The 17,033-nt window shown below is 36.6% G+C and overlaps 1 protein-coding gene across 2 annotated transcripts; it reads right to left on the minus strand.

The window, feature by feature from the left end:
• Window positions 1-668: 668 nt before the first annotated feature.
• On the minus strand, window positions 669-15,628 carry LOC116298618 (ATP-dependent RNA helicase DHX58). 2 transcript variants are annotated; one of them, XM_031707138.2, is made up of 20 exons: window positions 15,280-15,628; window positions 12,301-12,324; window positions 12,178-12,195; window positions 11,831-11,854; window positions 10,830-10,847; window positions 10,059-10,433; window positions 8,998-9,159; window positions 8,610-8,720; window positions 7,589-7,696; window positions 7,013-7,126; window positions 6,693-6,827; window positions 6,282-6,416; window positions 5,775-5,957; window positions 5,308-5,636; window positions 4,249-4,449; window positions 3,918-4,060; window positions 3,393-3,763; window positions 2,888-3,144; window positions 2,555-2,812; window positions 669-2,012 (listed from the first exon to the last, which is right to left on the minus strand). In XM_031707138.2, exons 1-20 carry the CDS (start codon window positions 15,575-15,577, stop codon window positions 1,815-1,817), a joined length of 3,462 nt encoding a protein of 1,153 aa, XP_031562998.2. In that variant the 5' UTR covers window positions 15,578-15,628; the 3' UTR covers window positions 669-1,814. The 2 variants fall into 2 exon arrangements, with proteins under 2 accessions (XP_031562998.2, XP_031562997.2); XM_031707137.2 differs by having other exon boundaries at window positions 5,308-5,639.
• Between the last annotated feature and the right edge of the window lie 1,405 nt (window positions 15,629-17,033).

Here is a 17,033-nt window from a genome sequence, read left to right on the forward strand (position 1 = left end):
AACTCGCAAGTTTCTCTTTGCATTTTCTTTTATTTACTTATTTGAATGCTTTCCTTCATTCCATCCTTCCTTCCTTCAAAGTTTTATTTGTCAATTTGTTATGCAATTAAACTGATAGAAGGTATAGTAGTTTGCATGGAATTCTTGGCAGTTTTTGATCGCTCATCGCTATCTTTTTTCCTGGTCGTATTAGGGTGCAGGCGATCAAGAGTACAAGAAAAGATATGCTTTGCTTAAGGAGAGGATCAACAACTTGAAGGACATCTACTATAGAAAGAAAAAATAAACTGGATACTTGATTATAGAGTTTAGTAAGAAGCCCCAGTGGCGGATCCAGGATTTTTCAAAGGGGGGTTCCGTTTCTTAAACTGTGTATAATTCTCTTCTGTTTAGTCGATGTTTGACAAACAAATTGGTTCTAATCACCTAATTTACTATCTAGTAACGGAACTTAAAGGTAAATTAAACATTATAACAGCAAATATCTATCATTTCGTGTTCAACATTGTCCTTATGGATACTTTTAAGCAAAATTTATATAAGACATATAGTCTATTGCCTAAAAGATCAAACCTTCAAGGGGGGTCCGTGGACCCCTTCGACCCCCCCTGGATCCGCCACTGAGCCCCTGAGTACAATTCATCTACGGTCAGCGTTTTTCTAAATCGTTTAAAACTAAAATAAATGTTATTATGTATTTCCTTCGATTCCTGATACATGTAAAATTCAAAAAATATATAATAATAAATGAAAACATTTGAAAATCTATCCAAATATCACCGAGTTCCTTGGGATAGCAAAGGTGCAAATAATGTACTTACTGATCGGGAAAACATAGATTTGAAATTACTTTTATAGCTCAAACAATTGAGAGAGTATGGATGGGGTTTAATTGACAATTGTCCTAAGGGTTAGTAGCTAACAGTTAATTGATTTTTTCATTTTTTTGGTTAATATTTAGTCAGCACTCGTAAGAGCATTGGTAGTTAACTGACAATCGGATAGCCCCATCCACATCCTAGTCATCCCCACGTAAAAACAACCAGCTGATCTTTTGATTGGAGCAAGTGGTGCATTTGCACCACGGAATTCGGATGAAACATTATTTTCCGTGCTTTATATAATACATAAACTGTTAGCCAAAAAACTCTATATTATGGATCATTAGGTATACTTTAAAAGGGCACTTGGATGAAAATGCCCCAATTTTAATTGAAAGTCCAATTAACTGAAGTATTTGAGGATAATATGACTCAATTATGACTACGTAAACCAGATTAGTTGATATTTTAGCCTGGGAGCCACTTGCTGTTGAGAAATTTTGGTTCAAAAGCAGAAAGAACAATAGGGTTGAGTAAATGACGTCATTTACTCACATTTTAGGTGCTGAATAAAATTGATAATTTTTATACGACACATTTTACTGTGAAGAAAATATGTTGCTTGGCGACTATTGGGGCCATATAGATAAGCGTAACCAAGTTTCATGTCATTTCCAATTTTCATCGATTTTCACCAAGTGCCCCTTTTAAGTAATTACAATCTAATATAAACTGAGGATATTACATAAATAACTTATTTTTAAGAAGTATAATGACTCCATAACTAAAAAACTAATTGGCATATAACTACAATATTTTACTCTCTTTTTACTGACGTATTTTGCAGAATAGTTATTAACTAAAATCTGTTATTAGCTAAGTTATTTTTTTCAATTAATGGCCCGTAAATCTATAATCATCACGAGGAAAAGTGACATCATAGTTTTACGAGATTTTTCGATTCTGATTCTAATCCCAGCATTATCTTTCAGATTAGCTGGCTTCTGTCAACATTTCTTTCAGGGTAGCGTCACATATCTTGATAGGCAAGTCCTTCCACTTTTTGAAGCTCTTTTTTTCTTTGCCATGGTTGAACGTTGTCACGAAACTAACTATCTCCAGACATGGCCATTCTGTTTCTTCAACTGTTATGATCACTCCCCAGTAATGGCCACATTTCTTACAATAAATCTAAGGCAAAAGAGATAGAATATCAGAACATTACGTTTTATTACATTGGCAGATAATTACGCAGGAAGGGGTAGGTAGGTAAGTGGGTAGGTAGGTTGGTGGTAAGGTAGGTAGGTAGGTAGGTAGGTGGGTAGGTAGGTAGGTAGGTGGGTGGGTGGGTGGGTAGGTAGGTAGATGGGTAGTTAGGTTGGTGGGAAGGTAGGTAGGTAGGTATTTAGGTGGGAAGGTAGGTTGGAAGGGGTAGGTAGGTAGGTAGGTGGGAAGGTAGGTAGGTAGGTAAGTAGGTAGGTAATAGGTAGTAGGTTGGTGGGAAGGTAGGTAGTTAGGTAGGTAGGTAGATGGGTAGGTAGAAGGGTAGGTAGGTAGGTAGGTAGGTAGGTAGGTAGGTAGGTAGGTAGGTAGGTAGGTAGGTAGGTAGGTAGGTGTGGGGTGGGGTTAGACCGCAGAAAAACGAAGTGCCTGATAAGATGAAATGCCTTAGGACAGAACAGTATACGTTTACACCATTTAATACATTAAAACTAACACTGACTTATGATTACCCTATTGCCAAAATGAATGCCATCGAAAGTTTTGGGTTTTTCGTGGGGTTTGATGTCTATCCTTTCATGAATGTCCTTGTTGATAACCACGTGATGTGACTCTTTAAACCTACGAATGTCTTGAGCATGACAAACCAATGCCATACACTTCTGACAGTAAAATGTCACACCATCAGCATCTTTCAGGGAGGATTTCTCAATGCCGGTTTCTTGCCCTGGTTTTTTATTGGCAAAACTTTTGATCTGCAGGATGCGTATCTGTCAAAAAAGTCGTAAATGTAATTAGTAAAGCTTTTATTGTTTGTCATGACAACATCCTTTAGCTTAGCTTACCAATTTTTGAAACTTTTCTGAGGGAATATCCTTTATATCTCTCAAAACTAATTCCAAAAGCATTTCTCGAGATCGTCGTTTACGTTCCTTTGACTGTACACTTGAAATCTCACTTTCCTGAAATCCATAGCGAATGACGTAACTGCAGTCAGAGATGTCCAGTCCTTCTTCAGCAACGGTTGTTGCAATGATGATGTTGACTGTGCCTTCCTTAAAACTCTGAATGACCTGTTCTTGTTGGCTTTGCGTTACCGCAGCTGTTGTAGATGTTGAAAAGATAAAATGTTTTCTTTCATTTACTCATTTGTTTATGTAATAATATATGTCATGTCTTAACCATTCCTTCCTTGTGAAAGGTAGGGAATAGCAAGTGCACTGGAAGGGCTTAGGGTTGCATTTTAAACACTACTACATCCTTCCTTAAGAAAAGGATTGGAAGCGCCCTCAGTGTCATAGTAAACTAGGCACTGGAAGATGAGTCACAAGAAAACTATCTTACACTTACCAACTCCAAGCAAGACCTCAGGTCTTAAAATTTCCTTAAGCTCTTCAGATTCTTCCATCCACTTCTTTAGCGCGTATGCGTATTCCCTCGTACGCGTAAATAAGATTCCTTTAGGTTTGTATTCTTCCGGAGCTTTAGTTGTGTGGAAATCTAATAACATCTTCTGTAATGCAATAAGTAGCGGATTTTCTGGCCTACCAGCTTCTTTGATGTGCTTTTTGATTCGCTCCTTCGTTTCGAGGTACAATTCTTGCAACCAATATTCAGTTTCAGTAAACTTTGATTTGTCGAGGTCGTTGATGTACTCGTCCAGGTAAAGAATGGCGTCTTCAATTCTAACCTTGCTGTTGATTAGCAGTGCCTCGTGATAACTATAACATAAAACACCATCACCATCACCATTAATGTCACAAGCAGCATCTGATCACCATCATTATTGTTGTTACCATCGCCATTTCACCCCCCCCCCCCCCCCTTCCCCCGTCCCCAACCTCACAATTTCACCTAAATTTAGTAAAAGAATACCATCTTAGTTGTGACGCGCATGCCAATTGATTCCCTTCTCCCTTTTTTTCAAGCAGTTTAATCCACTGGCGATAACCTTCAACCTGCCGATCCATTGCTTGGGGAGGAGTTTCCTTGATGAAGACCTCAATTTTTTCCATGGCCTATGTTAAATGAAAAAAAAGTTGACTGAGAAGCGAGAAAATCTAACGAAATACAATATATGTTATGCACTGCATAACTATGCGGAACAAAAGACTTTTTCGTTGTGTGTGGTGAAAAAAAGGTGTAAAATCATCTTGTTCTGTGAACTGAATTCAACTTATCTCCATTTACAAAAATGCTTTAATACCTTATTTAATTCTTTCTCAAATATGTTAGGCTTCTTTTCAATTTGTGTCTTCTTCGTTTCGAGTAACGGCTGAGGAGAAAAGAGTTTGAGCTCCTCGGTGTTCTTGCAAACGGTACTGATGTTAGATGCGTCCATGTTAGCACAAATCTGTAGGACTTGTTCCTTAGTAGTTGCACCAAGAGAAGCAGTGAAACCAACTACCTAGAATAAGCAATAAGGTCTGGTTTAGTTTGTAATAGATTAAGAATATCTTACTACTGGGCTGACCCAAATCATGGTCTGGTAAAGAAGGTGTCCCACAGTTTCATTCACGTTGTGCATCCCAGTCGTTGAAATACTAGGTCGGGTTCTACTTTTCGCAACGATTGCCGCAACGATTTCGAGAGTTTTTGACCCGCATCGGAATGGCTAAATGATATTCTAGGGAATGAGACATGGTCTAAATTGGAAAAACATTAGTCCAAGCTAAAGTGGTCTATGAGGATAGCTTGGTGTTCGAAAGTTGAAATGTCATTTATCATTATTTCATAACTTGATTTTCTAAGCTATTTAAACATGGGCTCTTAGATTTATAGTATAAGATGAGTTTATAAATAGTACATAAAAGATTGACTAGGACGATAAAAAAAGTAATAAACATTTCCTCTTCAACCAAAGCGCTCCCGCTGCCGCCCCCCCCCCCCCCCCCCCCCCCCCCCCCCCCAACTTACTGATAAGTACAAACCCGCCGGGATTTCAAGATAGTGCAGTTTTCGTATGACTGTGAAAAGCTCACGGTACAAACACCGCCACGGCAAAGAGTCAGCCAATCAAAAATCTAGAAAACATCACGGTCGCGGCAAGACACGCACTCTTCTACCAATTAAATGCACGAAACACGGCACAAACACGGCACAGTCACGGTCACGACAAGGAAACGACACTGCCAGACCAATAACACTGCGCGGGAGAAAAGAAAGCCAATCATAATTCTAGAAAACATCACGGTCGCGACACAGCACTGAATTTTTCACAGTCATACGAAATCTGCTCTAGACGAATGTGAATGAACACCATTACCTGAGGTAATTTCTTCGTTTCGAGATCGTATAATTTAGTCTCCAAGTACGCCTGCATAATTTGGCTGTACGGGTGATCCTTGTTGGCATGGTGACATTCATCAAACACTAGAAGTGTTATATCTGTAATATGGACTGATTTGTCAACCATAGCGTTCATCAGTATCCCTGCAGTCACTACGACTACATCATTGTCCTGGATCCTACGGTGAAGAGGAATCACATCTGAATTGCTTCCCGAGATGTCTGATATGCTGTAGTTCGTCAGATACTCCTCAAAACAGGCTCTTTGTTGAAACACACTGATCTGCTTATCAACCACAACTATCACTGCTTGAAAATGTAAGATAAATTTATTATCGTTTGCAATTTGAATTCTTAAAAGCACCCAAAACAAGGATGCAGGATTTTCATGGGATGCCCCCTTAACTCCTCCTCCTCGGCTTCGCCTCTGAAAGCTTAACTTACCATTGCTCTTAATTTTAAGAATTTTGCAAGCATCAAGGTGTCTTTTTACAATCTTCATAGCAACAAAGGTCTTGTTACTGTTGGTTGGTTCACAGATGATGGTGTTCTTGCCTTCCAGGGCAGGTGCTGCAAGCTCTTTCTGGTACTCACGAAGCTTGAGTTCACGAAGGGAAATGAAGTCTCCTGCAAAAAAACGGCACAGCAGAACAGTTCACTATAATTACTGGTCAGCGGCCTTTAAGTATGCCGCATGCTCTTTGTGGCTTTGTACGTGTTGACGCAGTAACTCAACCGACCCAATTAGGCAGCATTCATATACCTATTTCAAAAAAAAAAAAAAAAAAAAAAAAAAAAAAGGTTGTCAGAGCCAAAGGAGGAGGTGATAGGCGGTAAGCGATAGAAGATATGTAGTTCCGAGGCCCAGGGTCAGTATGGGTCTACAACATTTTCCATGACCTATCGCCTATGTCCTTTGGCTCGAACCTTTTTTTGTAATACAGCTCAAACCTTTTTTGTAATACTCTGACGAGGATGTCAAGCTAGATCCCGCGGGCAATTTCCCTTGCGTAGTGTGTAAGGCGAAATGATATGCCGAAAGTCTTGCTGCCTCTTTCGATTTGGACTCCGATAAACCTGGCGTAGCTAAGAAATTACATTTTAATTATTAACAATGAATGAGTAATTTGAAAAATTGGCGTATAAAAAAAATTGCTGTTCAGTATTTTGTACCATCGCTAAAAGCGTTGGCGTTTTCTCCTTCTAAAAATAGAATTAAGTCTTTTTAATTTAGTCGTGAGAAATACAGCAACGCAAAACGTCTCGTATTATACACCTTGTTTATCATCCACTGGCAAGCGATGTCGACTGAGCTAGATTCCCATACGTTTACCAGGCAGATTTCGTTGACCTGATACGTACCTATATCATACTCGGTGAAATCTCTTTCTTCTGGCTCTTTCACTCTGATGCATGCTTGTATGCTCGTTGTTACGTCCTCGGCGAAATGTCTTTTGTCTGCCTCTTTCAATCCGATCTCCGAGGAACATGACGCAGCTAAGGAATTCAAGCAAAAATATATACTTATTTTGGAAATGGTTATTGATTTTCGATATTTGGAAAAATGTTATCAAATCTGTAAACGAGAACTTTTCATGACGTCGTGGGAATGATGTAACTAATGCAATGCTTTAGTCTACTGATTAACGTGGACCTGATACATACCTATATCAAATACATACCTACTTCATTAGTCTCCACCATCGACTCGCATGCTTGTATGCTCGTTGTTACGTCCTCGGCGAAATGTCTTTTGTCTGCCTCTTTCAATCCGATCTCCGAGGAACATGACGCAGCTAAGGAATTCAAGCAAAAATATACACTTATTTTGGAAATGGTTATTGATCTTCGATATTTGGAAAAATGTTATTAAATAGTCATTGTGGTATACTCTTCAAAATAGGGTGCAAACTTCAGCTTACAATAATGAAAAAATACGCCTTTGGTCCGGCCTTTTTAGGACCGCATTTCACGAACGTCTCGAACTGTAAACGAGAACTTTTAACGACGTCGTGGAAATGAAGCAACCTAACTAATGCAATGCTTTAATCTACTGATTAAATGTTACCTAATACTTCTATAAAAGCGTTGGCGTTTTCTCCTTCTTAAAATAGAGTCTTCTTTTTTAATTTTAGTCGTGAGAAATACACCGAACGCAAAACGTCTATTATACAACTTATTTATCATCCACTGGCAAGCGAAAAAACAACAACAAAAAACAAACAAAAGCAAACTGATTTCGTGAACATGATACGTACCTGCTATATGCAATCTCCTTTCCACACTCGGTATGCTCTTTGTTATGTACTCGGAGGGACTTCTTTTTTCTGCCTCTTTCATTCTGATCTCCGAGAAACTTGACGCAGCTAAGGAAATTGATGAAAAATGTATACTTATTCTGGAAGTGGTTATTGATTTTCCATATTTTGAAATATGTTATTAAATAGTCATTGTGGTATATTTTGTGTGGCATTTTTGCGGTGCGCGCAATGCCAGCAAAATGGAAGCTTTAAACAAGCGAATATTAAGGTTCCTTTTACAAGATTATGATTCTTCATATGATTTATTACTTGAGAAGGTCAACCTAAAATCTCTACAAGTTAGACGCCTTCAGAATTTCTTAATCATATTGTACAAAAGTATTTTTTTCTCACTACCCAGGATATCTAAACAGTATGTTTACTTTCCGGTCTACTTCCTATAATTTACGCGGTAACTACATTCTGTCTCTCCCTAAACCTAAAACAACTACATATGGCCTTCACTCTTTTTCTTATTTAGCTGCTACTTTATGGAATGCACTGCCGGATACTTTTAGAACCTCAAACTTTTTGGACTTCCGTCGTAATATACTAAAGTATGACTCTTTCGAGTAACTACTCATCAACATTGAAATTGAACTGATTCTGCAAAATAGTGTATATAGTGTACATATGTAAATATTAATTACCATTATATAATAGTTTTATAATCATTATTCAATAGCCTTTTTTTTCCCCCCCCTTTTTTTTTCTCTCTCGAAGATATTAGCTTTGTAAGCTACTCTGAAATTCGAGGTTGAATAAAGTTTATGTATGTATGTATGTATGTTGTGCAAAACTACAACTTACAGTGATGAAAAAAAAAAACCGCCTTAAATTGGGTTTGGTCCGGCCTTTTTAGGATCGCATTTCACGAACGTAGGGAACTGTAGACGAGAACTTTCGTTTCTAGACGTCGTTGAAATGTAACGTAACTGATGCACTGCTTTAGTCTACTGATTAAATGTTACCGTAATACCTAAAAAGATTTCCATCTCCGATAATTGTCTTTCTATTTCAGATAGTCTTTGCTCTTCAACTTCGGCGATTCTTGATGCAAACTCTTTTCCTCTCAAAGCTTCTTTGAGCCCTGAATCAAAAGAATAACGTTATTCAACGTTATTTCTGGTTATTTAGGTTGTAACGACAACAACCCACAGAACCCACTATTTCCCGCTCAACAGACTGATAATCAACCGACCCAATCAGGCGGCACACAAACCCTTATTCAGTTCAAAAAAACTGAACAAAGTTTGTCGAAGCCAAAAGCTGCCAAACGGACTGCTGGACACAGACGATAAGCGATAAGTCATTGACCGAAAGGAAATCACTGAGTGAATAAAAAATAGAAGAAAAACAAGACTTACTTTTTATATTTCTTATAGAAATTTCTAGTTCCGTAAGAGGTCGTCCTACTCGTATTTGTATCTGTGTTACATCCATTGGTTTGCCGACCTTTTCAGGAAAATCTCGTCCACAGCAAACTGAGTGTCTGCGCTGTCTTTTAGTAACGGTCTTCACTGAATTACCTTTGCCAATACATAAAAAATTAATTAACGGAAGCAAGCATTCAAGCCATTCAAACTTAAGGCCCTGTTACACGTTGATCTTTTAGCCGAAACTTGTCTGCAGCGGTGTTGTGAGACAAGTTTCACGGGGTTGTTATGTTATGAGAGAGAAAATTAATGTTTTTACAGACTAAGCTAAACATCAGTTTTCTAATTACTATTTCTTCTCGTATGAAAACAAGATAAAGAACGATCAATTAGCTATTAAAAATATCGATATAAGATTTCAGTAAGGCTACCATCACGCACAAGTTTAGATAATGGTATGCTTTGAATTCACAAGTGAACCTCTTAGCTCCTCCCATTAGCATTTGTACCTCGGGTTACGCCCTACACACTTTTTACCCCTTTGCTCACCTATCTTAGGACTACTCTTTTGAATCTTATGATAGAAATATTCCTTGTAGCCTTTCCTACACATTTACAATATATTCATATATCAACTTTAGTTTAAGCTATGTTTAATTTCAAGATTTTCACGGCGTATTACTCGTTAATAAGATATCACACTTAGGAATTTACTGCTTCTTTTGGCCAATCATGAGGAGCTAACAGTTACACGGTGCAATTTAGGCTTCGTGAAACTTTCGTCGCGACTGCTTTCTACTCGTGCAACTGAAGCTTGTGTTGCGAGCACGTTTCAGGACGAAATTACGCCGTTTATCACCCAATTGAAACTTGTCTCGCAACGCCGTTGCACGAAGGTTTCAGCTAAAAGTTTCAACTTGGCAACAAGGCCGTAATAGATACATACAGTCGAACCTCATATATTGATACCCACATATATTTCAATTATAACGAACCAACAAAGCAACCACTAAAAATAATACGATCGATATTTTGTGAAAAATGTGTTCTACCTTTTGCCTTCAAGAGGACAAGATCCCAGAGAACTTGGCGGTACTCTTCCTCGTCTATTGTAACCTCCACATCAATCTCTTCTCCATGGCTCACTTCCCTCAATCCCTTCATCTCATTGAAGGTTTTTTTCATTTTTTCTTCCAACGAGCCATCCTTGTAGCTTTGCCATAACCGTTTTAGTGATGAAATACTTGAGACTTTTAAGACGAAAACAACCGAGCCTCTAAAGATTGCAACTAGTTGAGTCCTGTATTCCACAAATGGTTGAAGATCTTTCAGTTTTTCGGGATTCGTCCCATACATATATACAAGAGCTGCACCTGCCAAGGCTATTTGAACTCCTTTTATTGACAACACAGTTTTCAAATGTATGGCTGCAAAAACCGTAATCACAATTATACTATATTTATATTATTTTAATGTAATTATATAATTATATTATATTTATGTATTGCATGCCCTAAAAGATAATACTATTACATCATGGCCTTAACCTAGTAATGCTGTTCTGCTTTTTCTTACTTTTTCTTCGTGGCATGATTTGTTGTCCAGAGTTGCTATTGTTTCAAGTGTAAGATAAATCACTGATAACATTTTTTGATTTATTTTGCGTTTTTGTGAGCATTTCGACCCAGAAAAACGTCACAACTTAAAAGCCCTAGTATATAGTACATAGCATGGTTAATGTATCGTATCCATGTAATATTGCATGTGTTTCTTAAAACACTAAATAGATATATTGTTAGTCTTTAGAATTATACTGAACTAACCTGAGGTACATACTCCTCCTGTTAAAATAAACAAAAGATACATTACTATATACAGTAATGTTGTACCTGAATAGTGCATTCCAAGACCGAAGTACATTGTGAGCCATAGTGACATTGTCTAAAGTAGGATTAATAAGTATTATTTATTCTATTTTTAGTGTATTCCATCTGAAACAATATACTAACTATATGTAGAGAGTTAACTGCTGTATATTTACTTTTTATTTCAAATTAACAAAACCCACGATGCCCTTTGGTCTTGGAATATAATGCACTATTCAGTATGCAGTATTCAGTATTCAACCTTTATTTAAATAGCTGTAAAGTAGACATTTATAGAACCTAACGCCTGCATGGTATCCAAGTAATAAGGAGTTTCCACTAAACAGAGGTTCGCTTTTCTTTAAATATATGTTAATAAAATTTTGGGGTCCTAGCAGCTGTCTGTTTAATATAATGTTTTCTGCTTAATTACTATACCACCTTATCTGAAGGGAGATTGTATAGACAACTTTACCTTGGGCATAATTTCTTTGTTGAACGGTTGCACATGAGAAAACACATGAATTCTTCCCCATAATCCTTTGCGTCTTTGAGGGTAACCAGAGGGTAAAACCCCACTTATTTTGCTGAAGGCTGATCAGACAATGTTGAAAATACCTTGTTTGGTATCCAAAAATAAAATGAAGAAGTAAAAAACACTGAAAAAGATAGAACCTTGAAGACGTCTAAGGTAAATTAAAAAAAATTTTTCGTAAGTCAATACATTTTCTGTAAGACCAAAACTCTTCATGATCTGTACACGCAAAAATAACTTGGAATAAACTGATAATCAGTATTGTACAGACAAAAGCAGGTATAGTATAAATTCAATTAAGAAACATTTCAATTTGGGACAGTTTTTTGATTGGTTACCCCCAAAGACGCAAGGCATTATGGGATGTGAAAGTAGAGAATATGGATATCATTTAAACAAAGAATCGTATTTATTAAAAACTCACCTTTAAACGTTTGCCACATAAAACCTATGGGAAGAACAAGAATAAAAAATAAAAGAAAAAAGAAAAAAGAAAAAAAGGAAAAAAACTTAAACAAAGCGAAAAAACAAAAACAAAACAAAACAAACAAACAAATCTTTAAAAATCATGATCTTATCATGAATAAATGATTATGATAATTAATCAAATTGAGCTGATCCTTGCAGTATATGAAGCAACTTATGCAGCTGCAAATTGAAAGACTCCCATAGCGATTCCGGTGCCATGCTCTAACCACTGAGCTACCATGCCAAGTCTCATATGAGACTTCAAGGACTTCAAGGAATCGCCAGGGCACGTGTTCAACTCACCTGCAGCTCTTCCTGCAACTATGAAAAATACAAAGACATTTATCAATATTTTAATTAAGGTAAAATATAATATTAGCATTAGAAGAACAAAATTTATAAAAGAATAAATTATTTTAAAATTACCATCGACTGTTCTCTGGAATATTCCTGAAAAAAATATGATATGAAAATATATATTAGTTAAATGACAATAATACTTCTTTCTATAGAGTACTATATTTCCCGACTGAGTCCAATAGTGCTTTACAGCAAGGCCGTAGTCACCAGTGATCTGGTTTTTACTAAAAAAGGTGGTCCTGTTTTTTTATTTACCTTTGAACGAAACATCATTAAGAGGGGAAAAAATGGTTCTGAAGATAAAAAGTGGTGCAAGCGGACCAACCACCTAGAAAAGCAGGATCCCCGAACAAGCCGGCTGACTAATTCTTTGCTCACTTCGAACAAAACCGAAAGCTATGCCCTGTGGAATGTCTCAGTCGTTACCCTAAAGTAACTCGTAATCTGCGGCCAGTCGTATCATCTTCCGAGCCAGACTATCTATTTACCTTCTTTATTCGCTCACACAAACCTGTCACCTCTACAACACTTGGACGATGGTTAAGGTCCGTCATGCAAAATGCAGGAATAGACAGCGAAATATTCAAAGCACACTCAGCTGTACGTAGTGCCTCAACTCCTGCCGTTTGTTTCATTGGCCACTATAATGTCTATATGGCGTACTCAGTGGTCTTCACCTTCTACGTTTAGAACTTTTTATTACAAGCCTACTCTTAATGCAGAGTTTGCTGTTGGAGTATTATCCTCTAAACGAACGTTTCCACTTATAACCGAGTGTTCTTTATTCTCAGCAGCAAAGTTATACTGAGATCATGAATAAAGTTTGCATTGTCAACCCTGATACAGTTTATATTTCACTTCATCAATACACGGTAACGTTAAAATCTACCACTAGTAGTCATCTCATATATTTCGAATTAATTCAGATTATATGAACACAGACGAAGTGAGAAATATACGAGTCCCTCCCTATACCCTACTCTGACGTTTCAGTCAATACCTCTCAGCACTGCGTCAAAAAGCCAGCGATGCACCATGGGTCCTTGACGTATATAGGTGCACAAGGGGTTATGGGTAGGGAGACCCTTTTACTTTTTTCTTAGGGTACCCTATGGGAACCTAATGCGTTAAAAAAGTTGTTTGAAGCACTAAACGGTAATTCTTAAAAATTACGACCACTAGTTATCTCATATATCGCGATTCGTGTGTCTTTAAAATATGGAAGTTTTGATCTATAACATAATATCCCAACAATCCAACGTGACCACGGTTAGCATAGAACGACAGTATATATTACAGTGTTGTCACTTCTGAAGGAAGCTAATCTATTGATGCTGATTAAAAAATTAGAAACACAGACGAATATTCGATGAAAACGGAAAGAAATATTTGCCCTAATCCACTATGACGTCAATCAAAATATCTTTAACAATCTATTGTTTAAACGCAAAGGATCATGGTCGTCGGAGGGGGTTAAATCAACGCAAATTCACCAAAAATTGTTCTAAAACCCGTATCAATCCACGAAGAGAACTAGAATAGCCAGCAAACGCTCAGAATATTTTTTAGTACATATTAAGAGGAATTTTTTTTCAATAACGAGCAATAATGGCAAAAAGCGCCCAAAAACTAGACTTTCGTATGAGTTTTGATTCCAATGTTCGTTTTGGGTTAACACTCAAAACCTTTTTTAAACAGTTAGAAACTGATGTACTATAATAAAATGCCTGTTTGAAGCGGTATTTTCAATTGTACGAAGATGCTTTGTTGCATTGGTGTTAGAATGTTGCTTTGTCAGGCTTTTTCATAGAAAATATATGTGAAATAAGCGAATGAAGGCCTAAACCTCATTTTCGAATAAAATTTTTGCTTTGGGTTAACACTTTGTTTCCACTTTCAGTGGCGGATCCAGGACTTTAAGAGGGTGGGTTTCATTTTTGCAAATCTTGGCACAACAATAACGTTCTCTTGCATCATCATTTTTCCCATGAGGCACATCACTGGCTTAGGGGCGCTCCTAATAAGGATAACCTATCCACCAGTCCCATTTCATATTAAATCTCATAAGTTAGTACCATACTTTTATTTATTTATCAATTTTAGAAAATATATAAAATCCAAGGTACCAGCCGGGGGGGGGGAGAGGGAGGTTTCATTTGCACCCAATGAACCCCCCCTAAATCCGCCACAGACTTTCATCCGTCATCTCCACTTCCAAACAAGTTAAACTTTCCAAACAACAAGATTTTAGCCTCGTACAACAGCCTTTCTTCAAGAAAATAGTTTTTGGCGCTCACTGCTTGAATACGAAAAGAATTCTCTCTTAACATATATAATATATGAAAAACCAAGCCATTTTATGTTAAACTGTTTCGCTAGGAGCAAATTTTGTTGGATTTTCTATTGGATTTGGCGATTCTATTCCCCACATAAGCAAGCAGTGACGTCGCAGTGACGTCATAGTGAATTAGGTCAATTGTTCACGCGTGACGTTCGTCGACTGTAAGAAATATATACACAGTATTAGTGGCCGTGTTGTATACGAATATTGTATATTGCTTAACAAACGTCTAGGTTAGTTCCTTTGTGTTTAACTAAAATTTTCAAGATAAAAGCGAATCTGCCCAAGAAAATCCAAGTTAAAGTTTATGCAAATGAACATGATTCTGTATCGGAATTATAAAACTCTTCACGGTCATGATCTCTATTGTGCTTTCCTCATGAATCGCTTTTCTGCTGCTATTCCTTTTGTGTAACTGTCTGAAGCTACTGAATAAAATTATAACTCAAATTGCCTAGGGTCTAACTTTGAAAACCTTACGGTTCCTTTAGCCTCTAGTCATTTCCTTGAATGTAAAGCATTTTTTTCATGAGATATAATATAAAATAAAACTAAATTAGATGAACAAATGCACTAATATATATAAATATAAATATATATGTAAATATTCATAATATGGAAATGGAAATAAAAAATATTATGAGTTTGTTAAGATTCCATTTGGATTATGATTTAAAAACTTCTCTTGACAATAATTACAGTACCTGAAGACTCCGTTTCGAATTCCTCAATTTTGTGCTTAAGTTCTGGTAATTCAAGCTTCTCAGCTAACGATTTTAAAAGCTTTACATTGTTGTCTCCTAATAAACCTTGTTCTTCCAAGGTATCCACAAGTTTTTTTACATTTCTGACTCTTCTTCGTTCTTCTTCAGGGAGAGTTTGGCGGAAGCGGTCTTTAAGTTCAGCCAATGTGCCTCTTCCGCTTTTAATATAATCATCGAGGTAACGGATAGTCTCGACCCTAAGCTGATCATACAAGAATAACACATATTGAGGTTCCATGGTCCCAAATCAAAGTTCACGGCATTGAGACAGTTGAAACACATATTTAGATCCCGGAAATCACAGGAAGACCATAACATGGAAGCGCGTGGGTGTTCATTAAAGGCACAGGTAACCCAGGCTATCCACTTTTATAAAATGTATTTAGTAAATGTAAATAGATTTTGCAAAAATTTTGTAGGTTTCGCTAAGATTTTGAAAATATAAGTGTATTTTAGAAATAAGTGTACTTATCGTTTCTCTTTAAAATTGTCTATATCAGAGTTTTTTTTAGCGATTTTAGGGTGCGTTTTTTATTGGTGGTGGTGGTGGTAGTATTCACAAATAAACTTTTTGAAAATGGTTGTAGCCCTTCCTTTCACTCAAGTATGAAATCTATAACCGTCCTATTAGTCAACTCTCCCCTTGCTAGTTTTCTTCAAAAAAAAAAAAAAAAAAAAAAAAAAAAAAAAAGTAACCTCAAATTTTTACTCTCCAAATCCCCAGCTTTTCCCTCCCTCGCCCCTCCAATAAAAATGTATATCTTCCCTAAAAATTATTTATTATAATACACTCAACAAAATTACTCGACTCTGATTGGACAAGAGGAGTGCAATTAAATGCCAAATTGTACTCAACTCAACTCAACTCGACTTTTTATTTAGTGCCATAATTTACAATAATACATAAAGTCAAAGACATTTACCTAGTGAAAAGCACAAGCTAATTGCGACAGATAAACTGATTGAAGCAAATAGCTGAAAATGTGAAAATTTAGATTTTTTAGGTCAGGCACTGAAAAAGTAATAGTAAAATACAAAAAGAGGAGGGGGGAGAAAAAAGGGGGAAAACAAAAGATAAGATTAAGAGAGCTCATAAATAGAATGCAAGTAAAAGAATTATAATACAGTATCTTGTTTATAAGAGAAAATTATCTCATTAAAAAGTTTTTTCTTGAAATTTTTCTTATTGGAGTTTTATAAATTTTCACTCAAAGAATTCCAATATTTTGTAGCTGCAAATCTAACATTGAATAAGCCATAATTAGTTCTTGCATATGGTAAAGAATATAGTTTGAATTGGCTGCAAGTCTAGTGTTATAACTGTGTCTGCTATTGACGCGTGAAAGATTGCTGTGGTAAAAATAATGCATGAAAATGGCAGATTGAAATCTAATTAGGTTATGAAACTTAAGGATATTAAGACGAACAAAAAGTGGGTTGGAGTGATCTCTAAAGTCGGCATTAAATGTTATAAGTCTGACAGCTCTTTTTTGAAGTATGAAGAGAGGATTCACAGTAGTTTCATAGGTATTGCCCCACGCTACTACTTCATAAATAAGATAGGGATATAATATATATATTTAGGCACTGCCTAAAAGCGGAGCTCCCGATACGCAAGTCACAGGGAGAACAATTTGAATGAAACTGAAAGGTAAAAATAAGATCGGGAAAAAATCTTCAATTATTTTTTATTC

Source organism: Actinia tenebrosa, unplaced genomic scaffold (assembly GCF_029948245.1).
Source record: "Actinia tenebrosa isolate PJP-AT-01 unplaced genomic scaffold, QUT_ActTen_1.0 PGA_scaffold16__25_contigs__length_10494907, whole genome shotgun sequence".
NCBI lineage: Eukaryota > Metazoa > Cnidaria > Anthozoa > Actiniaria > Actiniidae > Actinia > Actinia tenebrosa.

Excerpts from the sequence above, each read along its gene's own strand:
- LOC116298618 (XM_031707137.2), bottom strand. The coding sequence starts at position 15,577 with ATGGAACCTCAATATGTGTTATTCTTGTATGATCAGCTTAGGGTCGAG. Across the intron at positions 9,160-10,058 it reads TGTCCTCTTGAAGGCAAAAG|GTAATTCAGTGAAGACCGTT; the intron begins GTAGAACACATT and ends GTATTGGCAAAG. Across the intron at positions 6,828-7,012 it reads GGTGGAGACTAATGAAGTAG|CTGCGTCATGTTCCTCGGAG; the intron begins GTATGTATTTGA and ends TGAATTCCTTAG.